The sequence below is a fragment of the Pan paniscus genome, chromosome 9 (genome assembly GCF_029289425.2).
Source record: "Pan paniscus chromosome 9, NHGRI_mPanPan1-v2.0_pri, whole genome shotgun sequence".
Taxonomy (NCBI): domain Eukaryota; kingdom Metazoa; phylum Chordata; class Mammalia; order Primates; family Hominidae; genus Pan; species Pan paniscus.
The window spans coordinates 119908286-119931321 of NC_073258.2; the positions used below are offsets into that span (position 1 = coordinate 119908286).

The 23036-nt window shown below is 44.5% G+C and overlaps 1 protein-coding gene across 1 annotated transcript in view; it reads left to right on the forward strand.

The window, feature by feature from the left end:
• The first annotated feature begins 3085 nt into the window (after positions 1 to 3085).
• CBL (Cbl proto-oncogene) overlaps positions 3086 to 23036 on the forward strand; it is a 104520-nt gene continuing 84569 nt past the window's right edge. The window contains exon 1 of the mRNA XM_003819995.5: positions 3086 to 3713. Coding sequence (XP_003820043.3) covers positions 3519 to 3713 — 195 coding nt within the window. The 5' untranslated portion in view covers positions 3086 to 3518. The remainder of the gene's footprint in view (positions 3714 to 23036) is intronic.

Below are 23036 nucleotides of genomic sequence, written 5' to 3' on the forward strand. Positions count from 1 at the left end.
ATGATATTAGAATAGAGATTGCAGAATACAAGCAACTATACCTCAGAAGAGAATATAGTTTCCAAATACGTTCAGTCAATGGACTTTCCTTTTTTTGTTTTGAGATGGAGTCTCGCTCTGTGCCCAGGCTGAAGTGGAGTGGTGCGATCTCGGATCACTGCAACCTCTGCCTCCCAGGTTCAAGGCATTCTCCTGTCTCAGCTTCCAGAGTAGCTGGGATTACAGGTGCCCACCACCACGCCTGGTTAATTTTTGTATTTTAGTAGAGACGGGGTTTCGCCACGTTGGTCAGGTTGGTCTCAAACCCCTGACCTCAGTTGATCCGCCCGCCTCGGCCTCCCAAAGTGTTGGGATTACAGGCGTGAGCCACTGTGCCCGGCCCAGTCAATGGACTTTCAGGTGCAGAATGAGGATGTGGTTTGGGGTGAAGGTGAAGTGGGATAAGAAAAAGGCTACATGTTACACGATGTGATGCAGGATGAACCAACTCTAGCATAATCCAGAATGGGAATGACATTGTGATCAACGGTCCAATCCCCTCTCTTGCACATTTTCTAAAGCAAGCGAAATAAAAATTGTGGCAGGGCACGGTGGCTCATGCCTATAGTCCTAGCACTTTGGGAGGCCGAGGTGGGTGGATTGCCTGAGCTCAGGAGTTTGAGACCAGCCTGAGCAACACAGTGAAACCCTGTCTCTATTAAAATACAAAAAATTAGCTGGGCATGGTCTCAGCTACTCAGGAGGCTGAGGCAGGAGAATGGCTTGAACCCGAAGGTGGAGGTTGCAGTGAGCCAAGATTGCACCACTGTACTCCAGCCTGGGTGACAGAGCGAGACTCTGTTTCAAAGAAAAAAAAAAGGTAAAAAAAAGGGTAATCTTCCTTTTCTTATTAACTTTATTTATTTATTTGTTTACTTATGTTTTTGAGACAGAGTTTCACTCTTGTCGCCCAGCCTGGAGTGCAGTGGCACAATCTGGGCTCACTGCAACCTCTGGCTCCTGGGTTCAAGCGATTCTCCTGCCTCAGCCTCCTGAGTAGCTGGGATTACAGGCGTGCGCCACCACACCCAGCTATTTTTTTTGTATTTTTAGTAGAGATGGGGTCTCACCATGTTGGCTAAGGATGGTCTCGATCTCCTGACCTCGTGTCCCACCTGCCTCGGCCTCCCAAAGTGCTGGGATTACGGGCGTGAGCCACCACGCCCGGCCTCATTTTTTTATTTTTAGTAAAGACAAGATTTCACCATGTTGGCCAAGCTGGTCTCCAACTCCTGACCTGAGGTGATCCGCCTCCCTCGGCCTCACAAAGTGCTGGGATTACAGGTGTGAGCCACTGTGCTGGGCCGAATGGATTGGATTTTAAAGCATACTTCAGGCAGACGGAATAAGGGAATAGTCTGAGTAACGGTGATGAAAAAAGAAAGAATTGGCCAGGTGCGGTGGCTCACACCCATGATCTCAGCACTTTGGGAGGCCGAGGAGGGCAGATCCCCTCAGGTCAGGAGTTGGAGACCAGCTTGGCCAACATGGTGAAATCTCGTCTTTACTAAAAATACAAAAATTAGTCAGGTGTGGTGGCGGGCACTTGTAATCCCAGCTACTCGGGGGGCAGAGGTTGCAGTGAGCCAAGATTGTGCCACTGCACTCCAGCCTGGGTGACAGATTCTGTCTCAAAATAAAATAAATAAATAAATAAAAAAGAAATAATTGTATTTGATGACTTGGTGAGTCAGCTAGCATAAGACATGTGTACCAGGGAGTAGTATAAAACTACAAGGTTGTTTAGCTTGGAGTTAGAGCAACTTGTCAATTTTATTCCCGAGGCAATGGGAAGTGTTTAAAGTTTTTTTGTGATGCTGTCTGAACTATACTTTAGGAAGCCTATGGTGGCAGGATGAATTGAAGGCACAGGAAAAGGTTTCAATATTCAATAGTCCAGGGAAAAGAAACGGAGGACCTGCAACTAGGTGTTGGCACTAAGGATGGAGCTTTGCCTAGATTTTCCCTTTGTAGATTCTTCTCTTCCTGGATGGAAACTGATAAAAGGAAATTCTTCTGATAGTAAATTATAATGTTGACTCCAAAATCAATTCTAGATAAAGGCGATTAAATTGCAAACCCAGGATGCCTGTCTGAATGGTCCCTGCATTCAAAGATATTTTCCCCTTTACAGGAGCACCGGATAAATTTAACTCCCTAATCTGTCAAGGGCTTTGTGGAAGAGCCTGGAGGGGGATCGAAGGCGGAACTGATACTGACACACCTGGGTCTGCAAACTCCCAAAACCGAGGCTCAGAATTAGTAAATTAGGGCAGGGCACTTCCCTCTTTGGAAGGGAAGTTCCTATTTTCAAAGTTCTTCCAACGGAACTTTTACATTAGAGAAGTGTAACTGACTGAGAAGTGGAAGTGACCAGGAACAGCATTTCTGTTCCCTGGGCGGGAGAGAGAACCCCCTCGGGCAGAGCCAGCAGCAGGTCAGCTTCTGAGGGGGCCCTCATGCTGGCGGCGCCGACCTGTGGTGCAATGCTCTGAGTAGGAGAATCTTAAATACATGTTTGAGATTCAATTCCCAGAAACGTAACTAGTCTTCACAAGCCAAAAAAATAAAAATAAAAAATAAAAAAAGGAAGTGATTTCTTTTCAAGAGGTCAAAGGGCCTGGAAGAAGAGCTCCTGGCTTGAGTGTCTCAAGCCTTTCTGGGGCCTAATCCGGCTGGAATGGGCCGCAGCATTCATATTCCTGTCCTTGGTCGTGTCTTAATGAAGAATTGAAAATAATAAGGGGTGGAGAAATAACTTTCCTTTTTCTCCCACCATCCTCCCACAGTGTAAATAAACATACAACTCTAAGCTCGATTTCCTCATTTGTCAGGCGTGGGGAAAGACTTGACATCAGGACTCTTCCATTCCATCGCCACCTGTCTTAATTTAAACATTCCCATGACCCACCCCAGAAGCGCCAACCTCCCGCCCACAAGGAGCATGGAAGTCTTGGTTTCTGGCTACTGCGCAGACTCCACCTTGGACCTACTCCCCAACCCCCCGCCGCTCCTTTCCCCGTTTCTCCAGCAGAGGGCGCAGGCCCAAAGGTTCCGCCGGCCCCGCCCCAGCCTGGCCCCGCCCCGCCCCGGCGTAGGGGCGGGGGAGACGGGCACAGAAACCTGGCCGCGGCTTTTCGGGAGCTGTGGGCACGCGAGCTGCTCGAAGCCGGTGGCCCGGGGATCGTCGCTGCCCAGTCCGGCCGCGGCCGGCCGCTTCCCCGAGCTTTCCAGTAAGCCGGTCCGCCTCCGGGACGCGCCCCGCCCGCCCCTGGCTCGCGCGCTCTGAAGGGGCGCGTCCCGCGCACTCCCGGCGCCGCCCACTCCCCTCCCCACGGCCGCTCCTCCCTCCGCCCGGATAGCCGGCGGCGGCGGCGGCGGCGGCCGGGAGAGGCCCCTCCTTCACGCCCTGCTTCTCTCCCTCGCTCGCAGTCGAGCCGAGCCGGCGGACCCGCCTGGGCTCCGACCCTGCCCAGGCCATGGCCGGCAACGTGAAGAAGAGCTCTGGGGCCGGGGGCGGCAGCGGCTCCGGGGGCTCGGGTTCGGGTGGCCTGATTGGGCTCATGAAGGACGCCTTCCAGCCGCACCACCACCACCACCACCACCTCAGCCCCCACCCGCCGGGGACGGTGGACAAGAAGATGGTGGAGAAGTGCTGGAAGCTCATGGACAAGGTGAAAGGCCAGCTGAGCGCCCGCTGTTGCAGGGTGGGCGTGGGCGGAGGGCCGCGGGGAGGGGAACGAGCGGACGGAGGAAGCGGGGGAGGGGACGGGTCTGGTGAAGCCGGGGAGGCGCGGAGCCGGGGTGACCGGCCGGGGGCGTGGGGGCAGGGACGAGGCCGGGAGGGTGGGGGGCGGCGTGGGGGAGGGGCTGCCGTTGGGAGTCGGGGAACGCTGGGGTGCCGCGTTTGGGGTAGCCAGGCAAAGATGGAGTGGGGGCTGGGGCGAAGGTTAACTGGGAAGTCAGTGGGGCGGAAGTATAATGAGGGGTGCGGAGTTTGGGGCTCTGTGCAGGGTGTAGGGATGTAGGTCACGGAATTGGCCTGGGAGGTTAGCAGGGCGGGGGTGAGGAAGAGTCAGGTACCGGCTGGGGCTCTTGGCTGGGTGAGATCTGACTAGGGAATTAGGTTCATGGGCTCTGATTGAGGAACCTGGCTGGGGTCAGGACAGCTCTCAGGGAAGCTGTGCTCTGGGCGAGAGTATAGTCCTTTGTCATTAAGATGTAACACGAAGATAAAAGACATATTGATGTTTAAGTGAGGCAAGGAAAGAACCTTCCTCCACATCTAGCGCCGGCTCAAGTTTTTTGTTACCCTCAGAAACACTGGATGTGATCCATTGCTGGTGCTGAGATATGCACTGATTAAACCACAAGTTCTGGTTAGAACTATTATCTTCTGAAAGATGGACTGGCTGAGCCTGTTAAGCAGCAGCAGATTCTGACTTCTTAATAACTTCCTCCCTACTACACCACTTGAGCTGGGTTCTTTTTTTCTGGTAACGGTTCTGACTCCTTATTACAGGTCCTGACTTTAAACTTGTTCGTTGAGCTTCTTTGATTACGCTTTTTTGTTTGTTTGCTTTTTGCAAGTGCGAACAAAAATAACTCCCTTATATTTAGCCACTAAGTTTGTCATTTGGGAGAATTTTACTTCCTTATAGTTGTGTCTATATGATGAAATGTAGTTAGTCTCAAGTATTTAACTGTTTAAGCAGTCGGACGCTTTGTTAGAATTCAATACGTTTTCTTGGTATTTTTCATATTCTTTAATTAATTACTTTGACAAAATTCATATTGCGTATGAAAAGTGATTAGAAGTATCTGGCACGTTTTAAGAGAATGGTGTTATTTCCTCCAGGGTAAAATTTGGTTTTCTTTGGTTCCTCCCTGGGCCTCGGTTCCTCTTCTGTAAAGTTCTTCATGGGTTGTTTTGGACTAGAAACCGCTAATAAAATGATTATGAAGCACTTAGCCAACGTAATGTGCAATTTAAATGCTTAATAAGTCCTGTGTGTGAATTAACACTCCCGTAGTGCATGCCAGTGGTTTCATAGCCACCTTTTTAGGGCTGGCTTTTCTCATGTTAAATAATTGGTATTGTAATTAATGACACAGGTATTCGTGTGTTGATTATATTGGTGGTGGTGTACTAATTTTATTATTAGAAATTATAATAAAATCCTTACAGAAAGTTTAGGTGTGTAAAGGAAACTTTAAATGTGTCGACTCCTTTAAAAAAAACACATCGAAGATATTCAAATGCTAAAGTTTGTTAGTTTGCTTTTTAGGGATTTATCGTTAAGGACTAAAAAATTTACTCTGGCATAGAAAAAATACTTTTCTAATGAGTGTCTCGTATCAGACATGTGGGTGCAGTACAATCAAAATTGTTGATTAGTGGCCTCTACTTAAGAATAATCTGTTTACTAAAGAGTTTCTGTATTCTGTATTATTATTATTTTTTTTGAGACGGAGTTTTTCGCTCTTGTTACCCAGGCTGGAGTGCATGGTGCGATCTCGACTCGCTGCAACCTCCGCCTCCTGGGTTCAAGACATTCTCGTGCCTCAGCCTCCTGAGTAGCTGGGATTACAGGTGCGCGCCACCACGCCCAGCTAATTTTTTGTATTTTTAGTAGAGACGGGGTTTCATCATGTTGACCAGGCTCGTCTCGAACTCCTGACCTCAGGTGATCCATGCGCCACGGCCTCCCAAAGTGCTGGGATTACAGGCGTGAGCCACTGGGCCTGGCCCTGTATTCTTAAAGAATAAGAGTATTCTGTATTCTTATTAAAGTGTTTCTATAAATACAGAGTAAGTTATAGATAGTCCTATTCTACAAGGTAGCCCAAATAAAATCCTCAAGTCTTACTCCTTCATCTATTTAAAGTATGTGTATTGAATTTTGATTTATTCTGCAGAATGTTTAATTATTTGGGAAGAATAAAGAGGACTCAAAGTTTAGACTCAAATTGCTTTTCAGGTTTGATAGTTTCACGGAAAGTAGGCTTCTAGCTTTTCCATTCCAGTGTAGGGAGAGGGATGTTTTATTTTTGTATTACTTGCCTCGGAAGTTGATTTTAATACTGTCTGTTCCCCTCTTATCACGTATTTCTAGTTGCTCTGAAAACGTAGTACTTTCTAATGTGTTACTCTGATACGTTTATACTGCTTTCCAGATTTTCTGAATACCTCTGTGATGTTACTAGATTGCACCATCTCTTTTACCCTTGATGTTTTGAGCATAAGGTGTCCTCTTTTTTCACTTTATTTTTATTGTTGAAAGTCTTAAATGTGTCACCACACCTTGACTTCATGTGCTATAAGTGGTGAAGAACCTACTGTCAAATCCACAGATGTCCCACACATTTAATTCTTTTTAACAAAATTTCTGGGCCTGGCCCCGTGGCTCACGCCTGTAATCCCAGCACTTTGGGAGGCCGAGGTGGGCGGCTCACTTGAGGTCAGGAGCTCCAGACCAGCTCTGCCAACATGGTGAAATGCTGCCTCTACTAAAAAATACAAAAATTAGCTGGGCGTGGTGGCAGACGCCTGTAATCCCAGCTACTTGGGAGGCTGGGACAGGAGAATCCCTTGAACCTGGGGCAGAGGTTGCAGTGAGCCAAGATCGCACCACTGCACTCTAGCTTGAGCGACAGAGCGAGACTCCGTCTCAAAAAAAAAAAAGTCTGTTTAATTCTTTTAAATGACACACATTTAGTTCTAAGTCACCATCTCATACCTGCTTTATCTTTGTTGTTGAAGCTGGATGAATATTATTCCAGCCAACTCTTAATCAGTTTATTGAATTAGCACTGGGAGCTGTTAGTCTCTTTCCTTCCCCCAATGGTGGATATATACAGATGGAAAAAGTTGGCATAAGTCATGGGTTCTGGTTAACATAGGCCCGATTTACTAATCCATTATGGAACTTAAACTTAACTGTTGGAAAAATGTTTGTGCTAGAATGCTTGTTATTAAACAAAAGTTAGACAGAGCCACTGGTTTTCTTTTTGCCACCCCAGGATATTGTAATAAACATGTGCATAAATACTTGTATGTGAAGTGGCTTGTAAGCCAAAAGACAATTAGGCAGGGAGGAGAGGAGTGGGAAGTGGAGAGAAAAGAGAAAAAGTCACCTAAATTGGCCTTAAATGTATGCCGGGCTCACACCTGTAATCCCAACACTTTGGGAGGATGAGGTAGGCAGATCATTTGATCCCAGCTTCAGCCCAGGAATTCCAGACCAGCCTGGGCAACATGTCGAAACTCTGTCTCTACAAAAAATACACATATTAGCCAGGCGTGGTGGTGCCTTCCTCTAAGCTCGAGCTGCTTGGGAGGATCACTTGAGCCTGGGAGATAGAGGCTGCAATGAGCTGTTGAGTGAGCCACTGCACTCCAGCCTCGGCAACAGAGTGACACCCTGTTTCAAAAACAAATAAATTGCTTTAAATGTAAATTTAAAAGTATCAAAGTGTTTAATTTAGTAAGAGACTTTATTTATTTATTTATTTGCTCTGTCACCCAGGCTGGAATGCAGTGGCATGATCTTGGCTCACTGTTTCCTCTACCTCCCAGGTTCAAATGATTTTCGTGCCTCAGCCACCAAGTAGCTGGGATTATAGGCATGCGTCACCACACCTGGCTAATTTTTCTTTTCTTTTTTTTTTTTTTTTTTTTTTTTTACTAGAGACGGATTTTCACCATGTTGGCCAGGCTGCTCTCGAACTCCTGGCCTCAATTGATCTGCCCACCTCAGCCTCCCAAAGTGCTGAGGTGGGATAACAGGCATGAGCCACCGCGCCTGGCTCAATTTAGTAAGAGACTTTAAATTCCATTATGAAATAGAACAGAGGTTGGCAAACTTTTTCTGTAAAGGGAGGTTTCAGGGCCACTGTAAATGCAGTAATCCTCCATTATTCTAGGGGATATGTTCAAGACACCCAGTGGATGCCTGAAAACCCCCAATAGTACTGAACCGTTTACATATACTATGTTTTTCCTATACATACCTACCTATGATAAAGCTTAATTTATAAATTAGGCACAGTGAGAGATTAACAACAACAATAATGAAATAGTACAATTACAAAATACACTGTAGTAAAAGTTATATAAATGTAGTCTTCCAAAATATCTTATTGTAGGCTGGGCGCAGTGGCTCATGCCTGTAATCCCAGCACTTTGGGAGGCCGAGGCAAGCGGATCATCTGAGGTCAGGAGTTCAAGACCAGCCTGGCCAAAAAGGTGAAACCCTGTCTCTACTAAAAATACAAAAATTAGCCGGGCATGGTGGTGGGTGCCTGTAATCCCAGCTACTTGAGAGGCTGAGGCAGGAGAATCGCTTGAACCTGGGAGGCGGAGGTTGCAGTGAGCTGAGACTGCTCCATTGCACTCCAGCCTGGGCAACAAGAGTGAAACTCTGTTTCAAAAACAACAACAAAAAATCTTATTGTATGGTACTGCAGGTAATGGAAACCTCAGATACGGGGAGATACTGTAATTTAGACTTTGCTGGGCACACACTAAGTCTCATGTTCTTTGTTGTTATTGTTACAACTCTTTTTATTTTTTATTTTTTGAGGTAGAGGCTCCGTCTGTTGCCCAGGCTGGAGTGCAATGGCATCTCGGCTCACTGCAACCTCTGCCTCCTGGGTTCAAGCAATTCTCTTGCCTTAGCCTCCCAAGTAGCTGGGATTACAGGTGCCCACCAGCACACCCAGCTAATTTTTGTATTTTTAGTAGAGATGAGGTTTTGCCATGTTGGCTAGGCTGGTCTCGAACTCCTGACCTCAAGTGATCTGCCTGCCTCAGCTTCCAAAAGTACTGGAACTAAAAGCATGAGCCACTGTGCCCGGTTGTTGTTGTTACGACTCTTTAAAAATGTGAAAGCCACAAAAAAAGGATGCGGGTGATTAATTTGCCCACTCCTGAAGTAGAGCATCTATTTTAGGTTTGAATTTTATTTTTATTTTATTTTTTATTATTTTTGAGATGGAGTTCCACTGTTGTTGCCCAGACTGGAGTGCAATGGCATGATCTCGGCTCACCGCAGCCCCTGCCTCCCAGATTCAAGTGATTCTCCTGCCTCAGCTTCCCCAGTAGCTGGGATTACGGGCATGTGCCACCATGCCTGGCTAATTTTGTATTTTTAGTAGAGATGGGGTTTCTCCATGTTGGGCAGGCTGGTCTCGAACTCCTGACCTCAGGTGATCTGCCTGCCTCGGTCTTCCAAAGTGAGCCACCGCGCCCAGCCTTTATTTTTAATTAGCTTATATAATTGAAACATTAAGGTATTGGTGATTTTTAAATGGAGTATAATTTATTAGAAAAATACATTTAAAATCATGAGCTTAAAAAAATTACATTTTTTTGAATTAAAAAAAATATTTTATTGGCCGGGTGTGTGGTGGCTCATGCTTATAATCCCAGCACTTTGGGAGGCTGAGGTGGGTGGATCACCTGAGGTCAGGAGTTCGAGACTAGCCTGACCAACATGGAGAAACCCTGTCTCTACTAAAAATACAAAAAATTAGCTGGGTGTGGTGGTGCATCCCTATAATCCCAGCTACTCGGGAGGCTGAGGCAGGAGAATCGCTTGAACCCGGGAAGCGGAGGCTGCGGTGAGCCGAGATCGCACCATTGCATGCCAGCCTGGGCAAGAAGAGCAAAACTCTGTCTCAAAATAAATGAATGAATGAATGAATAAATAAATAAATAAATAAATTTTATTTTTATTCATTATTATTAACTAGTAGTATTTTTTAAAATAGAGACAGGGTCAGGCTGGGCACAGTGGCTCACGCCTGTAATCCCAGCACTTTGGGAGGCTGAGGCTGGGGGATCACCTGAGGTCAGCAGTTTGAGACCAGCCTGGCCAACATGGTGAAGCCCAGTCTCTACCAGAATACCAAAATTAGCTGAGCATGATGGCGGGTGCCTGTCCTGGCTACAGGAGGCAGAGGTTGCAGTGAGCCAAGATCGTGCTACTGACCTCCAGCCTGGGTGACAGAGCAAAACTCCGTCTCAAAAAAAAAGAAAAAAAAAAAAAATAGAGACGGAATCTGACAGTGTTGCCCAGGCTGGTCTCAAACTCTTGAGCTCAAATAATTCTCCCACCCCAGCCTTCCACAGTGTTGGGATTACAGGCTTGAGCCACTGCACCCAGCCAAGAAAGTATTTTTAAAAGATGATTATTTCCTTCCTTCTAACTTTTCCTGCCTTACCCTATCTACCTTGCCTTCCCTGTGCCTCCTAAAAGCACCTTAGGAAACTTCCTGTATTTTGGAAGTGAGATACACTTAGAATTTGCAAATTAGTATATAGCATTTAATTGGACTACTACTTCACTCCCTCCCTTCCTTCTTACCTTCCTGTGTTTGCGTACACAAGCATAGTGGTAGGTATTAAGTTGTCACACTCTAGGAGATTACATTATAAATGGTATATAAGTGATGTGACTATAGGAGAAATATGTCTGAAGTGATGAGGATCTCTTAAGTTTAAACATCTTTCTTCTGTGTGTGAAATGTGTCAATATTTTTTCTGTATTGATCTTAACCTCTCAGGATTGTAAAGTCCTTGAGGGTAGCACCTGTAACCTGCTTATCTCCTGCAATATCCAGTTATGGAGCCTTCTGTAATAGTAGATACTTTGTAAGTTTTTTGGTTTTGTTTTTTTTAAAAAGGGATTTATTTATTTATTTTTTAGTACACTTGGAAGAGGGCCAAGCGGGTGACTTGAGACCAAGTGCCTATTTTTATTTTTATTTATTTTTTACTTAAGAGACAGAGTCTTGCTCTGATACCCAGGCTGGAGTGCAGTGTCACAATCATAGCTCACTGCATCCTTAAGCGTCTGGGCTCGAGCCATCCTCCCGCTTTGGCCTTCCAAAGTGCTGGGATTATAGTCACAAGCCACTGCACCCAGCTAGTAGTTGGCTTTGTGTGCCCCCAAGGAATAACTGCATGGAAGAGGTATGGAGGGGGGCATCCATCTTTTCTTTTCTTTTTTTTTTTTTTGAGACGGAGTCTCGCTCTGTTGCCCCAGGCTGGAGTGCAGTTGCGTAGTCTTGGCTCACTGCAACCTCCACCTCCTGGATTCACGCAATTTTGTTGCCTCAGCCTCCTCAGTAGCTGGGACTACAGGTGTGTGCTACCACAGCTGGCTAATTTTTGTATTTTTAGTAGAGACAGGGTTTCACTATGTTGGCCAGGTTGGTCTCAAACTCCTGACCTTGTGATCTGCTCTCCTTGGCCTCCCAGAGTGCTGGGATTACAGGCATGAGCCACCGTGCCCGGCCGGGGGCATCTGTCTTAATTACATTAAACTTATTTATTTTTTGCAGTAGCCCGTTGGTATCATCCCTGTTTTATATATGAAGACATTTAGGCTCAGAATGGTTAAGTAACTTAGTTAATGGTGGAACCTGACTTGGAATGGTGGATTACCCACTTTCCTAAAATTTAGTTCTTCCATACACTACCTTCTCAGGTATACAACAAAGTGTCAGTCACAAAAGCCATTTATTTAGAAAGTGACCTGTTCAGGTCACCTGCTGTATAGACCTCTGACTTATACAGCATTTCCCCCCATTGGAGGGAAGTAGACATTCTCTGTTTTATTATTATTATTTAATTTTTAATTTTATTTATTTATTTATTTTGAGACGGAGTCTTGCTCCGTCGCCCAGGCTGGAATGCAGTGGTGCGATCTCGGCTCACTGCAAGCTCCACCTCCCAGGTTCATGCCATTCTCCTGCCTCAGCCTCCCGAGTAGCTGGGACTACAGGTGCCCACCACCACAGCCAGCTAATTTTTTGTATTTTTAATAGAGACAGGGTTTCACCGTGTTAGCCAGGATGGTCTCGATCTCCTGACCTTGTGATCCGCCTGCCTCAGCCTCCTAAAGTGCTGAGATTACAGGCGTGAGCCACTGCACTCAGTCCTGGCCGGCTAGTTCTTGTGTTTTTTGTAGAGATGGGGTTTCATCATATTGGTCAGGCTTTCCTCAAACGCTTGACCTCAGGTGATCCGCCTGCCTCGGCCTCCTAGAGTGCTGGGATTACAGGCATGAGCCACCCCGCCCGGACTTTTTTTTTTTTTTTTTTAAAGTCAGAGTCTCGCTCTGTCACCCAGGCTGGCGTACAGTCTCGGCTCAATGCAATGAGTGGCGTGATCTCACCTCTGCCTCCCGGGTTCAAGCAATTCTAGTGCCTCAGCCTCCTAGGTAGTTGGGATTACAGGCGTGTGCCACCACACCGGTTAATTTTTGTACTTTTGGTAGAGATGGGGTTTTACCATGTTGACCAGGCTGGTCTCGAACTTCTGGCCTCAAGTGACTCGCCCACTGCGACCTCCCAAAGTACTGGGATTACAGGTGTGAGCCACCGTGCCCGGCCAGTAGACATTCTCTTGAATGATACTAAGATAGTGTTTAACTAGTATTATTCAATAAAATATCTGTTGTCTACTTAAAGGTTGGTGTTTCTTCAAATTATGTGTGCTGGTTACTTTGTGTGGTGATCATAGAGGCTTTTGTATACTTTTCCAGTTATACTTAATTTATGTTGTCCACTTCATTTTTTATTTTTTTCTGATCAGATAGTTCAGATTGTAGTTCACTTTTTAGCTTCAGTTTATTAACATCTCTGTCTCTCGCCCATTAGAGCTCCTTAGGACCAAGGCTTTGTCTTAACATAGTCCCTCATTTTCTGTCTAATTAATTGAGGGGATCCGGTAGGGAATTTTTTTTTTTTTTTTTTTTTTAGCGAGTGCTCATTAAGGTAACATTTACTAAAAGAGGTTTTACCTTATAAAGGTAGTATTATAATTATTGTAAAACATGATTTGTGTTTTATGTCTATGAAAAGCTCACCCAAAGGATGTAAGATTCTTCATAATTCCTTAATGTAAAACATGAGACGGTTGAGTATTTCATGTAATCAGCAATAGGATTTTGAAAGGCATATAGAATAAAAGTAGAGTTAGACCAGGGAAGAAGATTGTATGCTCTCTCTGTTTTGTGAGTTTGGTTGAAGTTTTTGCTGACTCTTGCTATAGGAAAAACCTATTTTTAATATGTTTTCAGCCAGCAGTATACATATAATGAACCTGATAAATCATGGTCAAATTGGTCCTGGAGTCTTCGTCTTCAGCAGAGTTCAATGTTGTATTCAAACATACAATAATATTTATACTGTGATAAGTAATTTCCCTAATGATTAACCTAGAGTGCTAAGAGCAAAATGGACTAAACATTCGTTTGAAAACAGCCTAAATTTTTGTTTTTTTTTTTTTTGAGGTTGCGTCTTGCTATGTTGCCCAGGCTGACCAACATGGTGAGCTTCGTCTCTACTAAAAATACAAAAATTAGCTGGGCTTGGTGGTGCATGCCTGTAATCCCAGCTCCTCGGGAGGCTGAGGCACAAGAATTGCTTGAACTTGGGAGATAGAGGCTACAGTGAGCTGAGTTTGTGTCACTGCACTCCAGCCTGAGCGACAGAGCTAGACTCTGTCTCAAAAAAGAAAAAAAAAAATTTGTTAGAAGAGGGGCATTTAACAAGTCACTATGAAATATTTTCATGATTAGCAAATTTTGTGCTGGAAGAAAATAGGTGGGAGTAGGCAACCACCTGGAAGCCAGCGTCAGCTTTGTCCCCACAGTGCTCCTTCCTGCAGCAGTTTCCGCAAGGAGGGAGAGGGGGTGCTAATGATGGCACTGGTGGTGCACATCCACTGGGGATCCCAGCACTGGGGAGATGTGATGCCACTATCATAGATGCACCTGTGGTTCTCTCACGAGAAATAAGCAGCCCCTCTGGGTCCCCTCTCTGCTGTCTTTGGAATGGCTAGTGAGTCGTGTGTAACAGCCTCCACTGCCTGGGCACCTTCTCACAACCACCACTGTTTGCTGCCTTCCCTGTGGCTTGGATCTGCCATGGAGGAAGGACTAAAATGAGGCCAATTCATTGGTGCTTCATTGAGTGGGGATGGGATCCTAACTCCTGCCCTCCTCCTATCTTGGATTTATTGTAACTTATTTATTTATTTATTTATTTATTTATTTATTTATTTTTTGAGATGGAGTCTTGCTCTGTCGCCAGGCTGGAGTGCAGTGGTGCAATCTCGGCTTACTGCAACCTCCGCCTCCCGGGTTCAAGTGATTGTCCTGCCTCAGTCTCCCTTGTAGCTGGGACTACAGGTGCCCGCCACCATGCCCAGCTAATTTTTGTATTTTCAGTAGAGATGGGGTTTCACCATGTTGGCCAGGATGGTCTCGATCTCTTGACCTTGTGATCTGCCTGCCTCGGCCTCCCAAAGTGCTGGGATTACAGGCTTGAGCCACTGCGACCAGCCTCTTGGACTTATTTTAAACAGCAGCACATAACTGTAGCAATCTTTGAGAAAACCAAATACAATTTATGAATCATAAAAGATACAGAACGAAATGTAAAAGTCTCCTTTTACCCCCATACCCCCAAATAACTACCCTCCCAAGAGGTATCTACTGTGTGTAGTTTGGGGTCCATTCCCTCCCATCTCCCTACCTGTCTTATCCTCGGTTACTCCGAGAAGGTTGGAGAAATAGCATTGATTGCCCTGGAATTATTTATATACTTAAGCAAGTCGTTGACTTTTCAGCATGTCATCATGTTAAGACTGACAACTAAGAACTAATAATTTGTTATATTGTAGAGCAGTTTACAATTTTACATCTGCAGATAAGTTCAATCTCAAAATAATGTGTCTTATTACAGTTAAACTGAGATTCAGATAGATTAAGCAAGCTACTTAAGTCACCTAGCTCGTATCTTTTTTTCTGAGACACAGTTTCACTCTTGTTGCCCAGGCTGGAGTGCAGTGGTGCAGTATTGGCTCACTGCAGCCTCCACCTCTTAGGTTCAAGCAGTTCTCCTGCTCAGCCTCCCGAGTAGCTGGGGTTACAGGCATGTACCACAGGCCCGGCTAATTTTGTGTTTTTAGTAGATGGGGTTTCTCCATGTTGATCAGGTTGGTCTCGAACTCCTAACCTCAGGTGATCTGCCTGCCTCGGCCTCCCAAAGTGCTGGGATTACAGGCGTGAGCTACCATGTGCAGCCCATATTTTTGTTTTTTATGTGGATCTTGAACTGATGTTCAGACTGTGTCAAGTGATTTCTTATAAACCAGTACTTCTCAGATTTTATCATGAATTCAGATCAATTCAGGGGATCTTGTTAAAATACTGACTTTGAATAGGTCTGGAGTAGGGCCTGAGAGATTTTGCATTCCTAATCAGCTCTCAGGAGATGTCATTGCAGCAGGCCCAGGTACCAGACTTGATATAGGAAGGCTGTATGCCACAGTTGCTTTTATTTTGGATAAGCTTGGCGGATTTTTTTTTTTTAAATAAATGGAAGTTGGGCATCTTATTTAAGATTTTAATTATGATGTTCTTCAACTATGAAGGTAATACTTACTTTAAAATATAAATTTTTGGCTGGGTGTGGTGGCTCACACCTGTAATCCCAGCACTTTGAGAGGCCGAGGCAGGAAGATTGCTTGAAGCCAAGAGTTCAAGACCAGCCTAGTCAATGTAGTTAGAACCCCATCTCTACAAAATAAAAAATAAAAAAATTAGTTGGGCAAGGTGGTGAGTTCCTTTAGTCCCAGATACTCAGGAGGCTGAGGTGGGAAGATCACCCAGGAGTTTGAGGCTGCAGTGAGCTGTGATCCTGCTACTGTGCATCAGCCTGGGCAACAGAGTGAGACCCCGTCTCTAAATAAAGGAAAGGAAAAAGGAAAAGAAACAGCTGATTCTTAGTTACCTCAAGTGAAAATTATGTTGACACTTTTCCACAGTCCCACTTAACATAAATGTAGTAGTTGCTGGGGAGTTAAAGATGACCCGGCACTCACACTTACAATTTGTGTGATACAACTGAAGGTACGTAGAGGGCTCTGGGAACCCTCTATGCTATAGAGTCACTGGGGCTCATGAGGCAAACCGTTGATCTCTGAGGAGACAAAAAGGGAATGGGGAGGAACTTGAGACCAGTCAGTCAGGCTCTTCTGTAATACCCTCATCCACAATTGTGTCTTAATTAGTGTATGGCATCTAAAAGTGATACTAAAACATTTACAGTAGTCCCTTCATATCCATAGTTTCGCTTCCTGCTGTTTCAGTTACCTGTGGTCTGAAAATATTAAATGGAAAATTCCAGAAATAATCCATAAGTTTTAAATTGTATGCTGTTCTGAGTAATGAGGTGAAATCTTGCAATCTTATGCTGCTTCTGTCCTGGGCATGAATCATCCCTTTATGCAGTGTAGATACATACTGTGGATATAGTAGTGTATCTACACCGTCTACACTACCCACCGGTTAGTCACCTAGTAGTCATCTTGATTCTTAGATCAACTGTTGGCAGTCTTGCAGTGCCTGTATTTGAGTCACCCTTATTTTACTTAATGACCCCCAAAGCATAAGAGTAATGATGTCGGCATTTTAAATATCCAAAGAAAAGCCAGAAAATGCCTTCTTTAAGTGAACAGGTGAAAGTTGTTAAGAAAAGAAAAAACTCATATTCCAAGGTTACTAAGATGTACAGTAAGAATGAATCTTCTACTCATGAAATTCTGAAGAAAGGTCTGGGCTCAATGGCTCATGCCTGTAATCCCAGAACTTTGGGAGGCTAAGGTGGGTGTATCACTTGTGTCCAGGAGTTCGAGACCACCCTGGGCATGTGGTGAAACCCTTCTTTATTTTTAAAAAGAATTTTGAAGAAGCAAAAAGAAATTTATACTAGGGCCAGGCGTGGTGGCTTACACCTGTAATCTCAGCACTGAGGGAGGCTGAGGCTGGTGGATCACTTGAGGTCAGAAGTTGGAGACCAGCCTGGCCAACATGGTGATACCCTGTCTCTACTAAAAAATACAAAAATTAGCCAGGTATGGAGGCGGGCTCCTGTAATCCCATCTACGTGGGAGGAGGCTAAGGAGAATTGCTTGAACCCAGGAGGCAGAGGTGGCAGTGAGCCGAGATAATGTCATTGCACTCCAGCCTGGGCACAGAGTGAGACTCTGTCTCAAAAAAAAAAAAAAAAAAAAGAAAGAAAAAAAAAAGAAAGAAATCATACTAGGCTTGCTGCTGTCATACTTCATGGCCCTGGTATATGATAAGTGCTTCATTAAGATGGAGAAGGTGTTAAATTTGTAGATGGAAGACATGCACAGAAACGTTTTCTGATTGGTGCAATTGGGTTTGGTATTATCCTTGGTTTGAGGCAACCACTGAGGGTCTTGGAATGCATCCCCCTAAGATAAAGGGGGACCACTGTAATCTCTAGTTCATGCTAAGTATTTGGTTTGAAGTTGCATCGATAACTCTGGACAAAGAACCATTTTTGCCTTTTTTTTTTTTTTTTTTTTTTTTTGAGACAGAGTCTTACTCTGTCGTCCAGGATGGAGTGCAGTGGTGCGATTTCAGCTCACTGCAACCTCTGCCTCCTGGGTTCAAGTGATTCTCCTGCCTCAGCCTCCCAAGTAGCTGGGATTATAGGTGGGCACCACCACGCCTGACTATTTTTTTTTTTTTTTTTTGAGACGGAGTCTTGCTCTGTCACCCAGGCTGTAGTGCAGTGGCGCAATCTCGGCTCACTGCAACCTCCGCCTCCTGGGTTCAAGCCATTCTCCTGCCTCAGCCACCCGAGTAGCTGGGATTACAGGCGTGCGCCACCACGCCCGGCTAATTTTTGTATTTTTAGTAGAGACGGGGTTTCACCATGTTGGCCAGGCTGGTCTCGAACTCCTGACCTTGTGACCTTGTGATCCACCCACCTTGGCCTCCCAAAGCATAGGGATTACAGGCGTGAGCCACTGCACCCGGCCATGCCTGGCTAATTTTTGTATATTTAGTAGAGATGGGGTTTCACCATGTTGGGCAGGCTGGTCTTGAACTCCTGACCTCAGGTGATCCGCCCGCCTCAGCCTCCCAAAATGTTGGTATTACAGGCGTGAGCCACTGCACCCGGCCCATTTTTGCCTTTTAAAAGTAGAACTGGCTGGGTGCAGTGGCTCATTCCTGTAATCCCAGCATTTTGAGAGATTATGGTGGGAGAATCACTTGAGGTCAGGAATTTAAGACCAGCCTGGATAACATAGCAAGACCCTGTGTCTAAAAAAATATTAGCCAGGTGTGACACATGCCTGTAGTCCCAGCTACTGGGGAGGCTGAGGGAGGAGCATCACTTGAGCCTAGCAGGTTGAGGCTGAAGTGAGCTGTGATGACGCCACTGCACTCCAATGTGGGCGACAGAGCGAGACCCTGTTTCAAAAAAATAAAAATAAAATCCATATGTAAAAACTGCATGGTTAAGCTGTCAGAACATACATTGTATTGAATGTATTTTTTCTGCAGTTGATGTGGTAAGTGAAAGTAATGAGATTGGTAATGAATTATAAGTGGCATGGTGTTTTTAATAAATGCTGTTGGGTGGTATTTGAGAAGTATTCTGTAGTAACTACAATTCAAGAACCTGAATGGAGTTTTGAGAAATCAAAAATTGAGAATAATAATTACAAGTAAGGCGTTTTTCAAATTATTGTCTAATGATGGGGCTATTGTCTAGTGATGACACTTTTTTTTTTTTCCTATGATCAGTTGACTTTAAAATATGTTTGTTAAAAAAAAGTATAGGTGGCCGGACGCAGCAGCTTACGCCTGTAATCCCAGCACTTTGGGAGGCTGGGGTGGGCGATCATTTGAGGCCAGGAGTTCGAGACCAGCTTGTTCAACATGTGAAACCCCGTCTCTACTAAAAATACAAAAATTAGCCGGGCATGGTAGTGCGCGCCTGTAGTCTCTGCTACTTGGGAGACTGAGGCAGAGAATTGCTTGAACCTGGGAGGTGGAGGCTGCAGTGAGCTGACATCACACCACTGCATTCCAGCCTGGGTGACAGAGTGAGACTCCATCTCAGAAAAAAAAAAAAAGTATAGGTTTCCGGCTGGGCACCGTGGCACATCCTGTAATGCCAGCACTTTGCGAGGTTGAGGTGGGCGGATTGCTTGAGCCTAGGAGTTCAAGACCAGTCTAGGCAACATAGTGAGACCCCATCTCTATTTTTATTTAAAAATTAAACCAAAAACAAAAAAGGATAGGTTTCTGATTTGTCTTTGAAAAACAGTCATGAGTTTTCGTTTAAAAAAGCTTCACTATAAGCTGGGCACAGTGGCTCACGTCTATAATCCCAGCACTTTGGGAGGCCAAGGCGGATGGATCGCGAGGTCAGGAATTCGAGACCAGCCTGACCAATATGGTGAAACCCCCCCTCTACTAAAAATACAAAAAAATTAGCCAGGCGTGGTGGCGCATGCCTGTAATTTCGGTTACTCGGGAGGCTGAGGCAGGAGAATTGCTTGAACCCGGGAGGCGGAGGTTGCAGTGAGCCAAGTCGCGCCACTGCACTCCAGCCTGGGTGACAGAGAGAAACTCCGTCTCAAAAAAAAAAAAAAAAAAGCTTCACTATATATTTATACCTGTTAAACTTCTTCAAGTTTCTGAGATGGAGTTTTTAAAATTTGAAGCTTTAAGATACTTTAGAAATAAATTGATCTAACTCTTTCATTTACAGAGACAGAAATTGAGACCCGGAAGGGCAAATAACTTGCTTGAGGTTGTATAGCCAGTTAATGTCAGTCACCAGACTAGAGCCCAGGTCTCTGGACTTGTGCTCTAGTATCCTCCTCTCTTCTTGACAGGAGGTTAATATTCATCCTTTTAAATTATAATGACATTTTACATGTATAGCTCCACATATCGAATACTTGTTTTTGTAGCATAAAACTATTCATTTTTAACATGGGAAAACATTGAAAATGAGAAATGCTTGTATCAATAAGTTGGAGTCTTTAGAGATTAAAAATATTTAAGTTATTTTAGTCTTACATGTGTATGGTTTTCTGCCTAATTAGAAACGCAGATTCCTTAGTGTTAGAAAAGATTCTGTATTCACAACAGCATTAGGCTTAGGCATTGTTGTTCTCTATAACTTTTTGCTCTTTAAAAGTTTAGCAATTTTCAAGCATAGTTTTATTCCTCTTTATTGTGATCATAACACTTTCCAAATTTTTTCTATTGACCATTGAGTCTTGGCAGAAGCAAAGGGAGGAGCTAGGCCAGTGAGAAAGCTATTATGAATGGAGTGCATGGCAGCTGTACAAGGATACTGTTGGTTTCCCGGAGCTAAGCACGTTTCTTTTTAACATTGTTCTGAGTGATGCTGTAAATGTACAGGCAGAAGTAAACAAAAGGCAGCCATTTTTGCCACTGCAGGATTTGGAATGCAAAATAAAGTTAGCCAAATGGAGGACAGACTAAGCAGGAAAATATTTGTATCTTTTAGAAATTTTTTGGTGAATTTTTGTTTTTTGGTTCATGTTTGTTTTTTGAAGGTTAACTGTGACTGCCAGTTTAAAATTCACTAAATAATATAGGCAGATTGTTTGGGTTTTTGATGTTTGTTAACTATTGACTTGAATTATTCACACAGGGCCTTTAGGAACCATTTTTAAAAAGAGGTTATACATAATAAGGACTTTTTTTCCTTTCCAAAGAATATTAATATCGAGAGTATCAAGAGCATGGCCAGGTGTGGTGGCTCTTGCCTGTATATAATCCCAGCATTTTGGGATGCCAGGAGGCAGGATCACTTGAGGCCAGGAGTTTGAGACCAGCCTGGGTAACATAGTGAGGCCCTATCGCTGCAAAAAATAGTTTAAAAAATTATCCAGGTGTGGTGGCGTGTACCTGTAGTCCCGGCTACTTGGGAGGTCTAGTTGGGAATGTCTCTTGAGTCCAGGAGTTCAAAGCATTTGAGTTATGATCATGCCACTGTGCTCCAGCCTGGGTGACAGAGCAAACCACCCCACACCCTTCTTTTTTTTTAAAGAGACAGATTTTGCCATCTTGCCCAGCTGGTCTCAAACTCCTAGGTTCAAGCCATCCTCCTGTCTCAGCCTTTCAAAGTGCTGGGATTACAGACATGAGCCACCATGCCTGGCCTTTTTAAAATTTTTGGTTTTTATTTTATTTTACTTTATTTTATTTTGTTTTGTTTTATATTTTATTTTGAATTATGTTATTTTATGTTATGTTATTTTATTTTAAGACAGAGTCTCGCTCTGTCACCCACGCTGGAGTGCAGTGGCCTGATCTCCGCTCACTGCAAACTCCATCTCCCAGGTTCAAGCAATTCTCCTGTCTCAGCCTCCCAAGTAGCTGGGACTACAGGCGCCCGCCACCACGCCCGGCTAAACTTTTTTTATTATTATTTATTTATTTTATTATTTATTTATTTTGAGACAGCGTCTCTCTCTCTATTGCCAGGCTGGAGTGCAGTGGCGTGATCTCAGCTCATTGCAACCTCTGCCTCCCAGGTTCAAGTGATCTCCTGTCTCAGCCTCCCGAGTAGCTGGGATTACAGGCACGTGCCACCACACTCAGCTAATTTTTGTATTTTTTGTAGAGATGGGGTTTCACCATGTTGGCCAGGCTGATCTCGATCTCCTGACCTCGTGATCTGCCCACTGCAGCCTCCCGAAGTGCTGGGATTACAGGTGTGAGCCAATGCCCCTGGCAATTTTTTTTTGAGACTCTATCTCTTAAAAGATGAAGAAAAAAGAGTAGACCTACCTGTATATTCTTTGAGGTCTGTGTTAGTGTTCCATAGTTGAAGACTTAAGAGTTAGTGCAGTGCTGATTTCCCTGGTCATGATGATTCATTTTCAAAAGATCTTGAGAAAACCAGACATTTAGTATACAAATGAACTTTAAGAGGTTACATGCTAAAGAAGGACAAATAACACTTGTGGAGGGGACATGGTACTAGTTTAAAAATACTAATTCATGAAATGTTTTGGAAACATTTTGTGGTACATTGTGAGGGCTGATACATTGTCATGAACATTTATTGATTGCATATGATACAGGTTTTAGTTTAGTTTTTTGTTGTTGTTGAAGGGATGTGCGGTTGACCCTAGAACAGCTAGGAGGTTAGGGGCACAGACCACCCCACGTCCCATCCACCTCAGTCCCTGTCCCCCTCATTACCTCCAGCCACTGCCCCCCATTGAAAGTCACACATAACTTTTGACTCCCTGCCAAAAGTTAACCAGTAATAGCCTACTGTTGACCAGAAGCCTTGCTGATAACATAAAACAGCTTATTAACATGTTATTTTGTACATACATGTATTATATCATGTGTTCTTACAATAAAGTAAGCCAGATTAAAGAAAACATTATTTTTTGTATTTTTTGTTTGTTTGAGATGGAGTCTCGCTCTGTCGCCAGGCTGGAGTGCAGTGGCATGACCTTGGCTCACTGCAACCTCTGCCTCCCGGGTTCAAGCGATTCTCCTGCGTCAGCCTCCTGAGTAGCTGGGACTACAGAAGAAAACATTGAAAAAATCATAAGGAGGATGAAATATTTACGATTCATTAAGTGGAAGTGGATCTTCATCCTCTTTGTCTTCATGTTGAGTAGGAGGAGGAGGGGTTGGCTGCTGTCTCGGGTGGCAGAGATGGAATAAATAGAAGAGGTGGAGCAGGAGGCAAGGGGGCAGGCACACTTGGTATAACTTTTATTGAAAAAGAACTTCGTATAAGCAGACCCACGCTTTCAAACCCATGTTGTTGAAAGGTCAACTGTATACCTTTTTTTCAGAGATATTAGGCAAGTACTCCGTTTTATCCTAAACTCTTTGGGGTGTGTGTGTGTGTGTGTGTGTGTGTGTGTGTGTGCGCGCGCGCGCGCTTGTATGTATGCATGTATTTATTTATTTATTTGAGACAGAGTCTTGCTCTGTTGCCCAGGCTATGAGTGCAGTGGCGTGATCTCGGCTCACTGCAACCTCCACCTCCTGGGTTCATGCAATTCTCCTGTCTCAGCCTCCCGCGTAGCTGGGACTACGGGTGCATGCCACCACGCCTGGCTAATTTTTGTATTTTTAGTA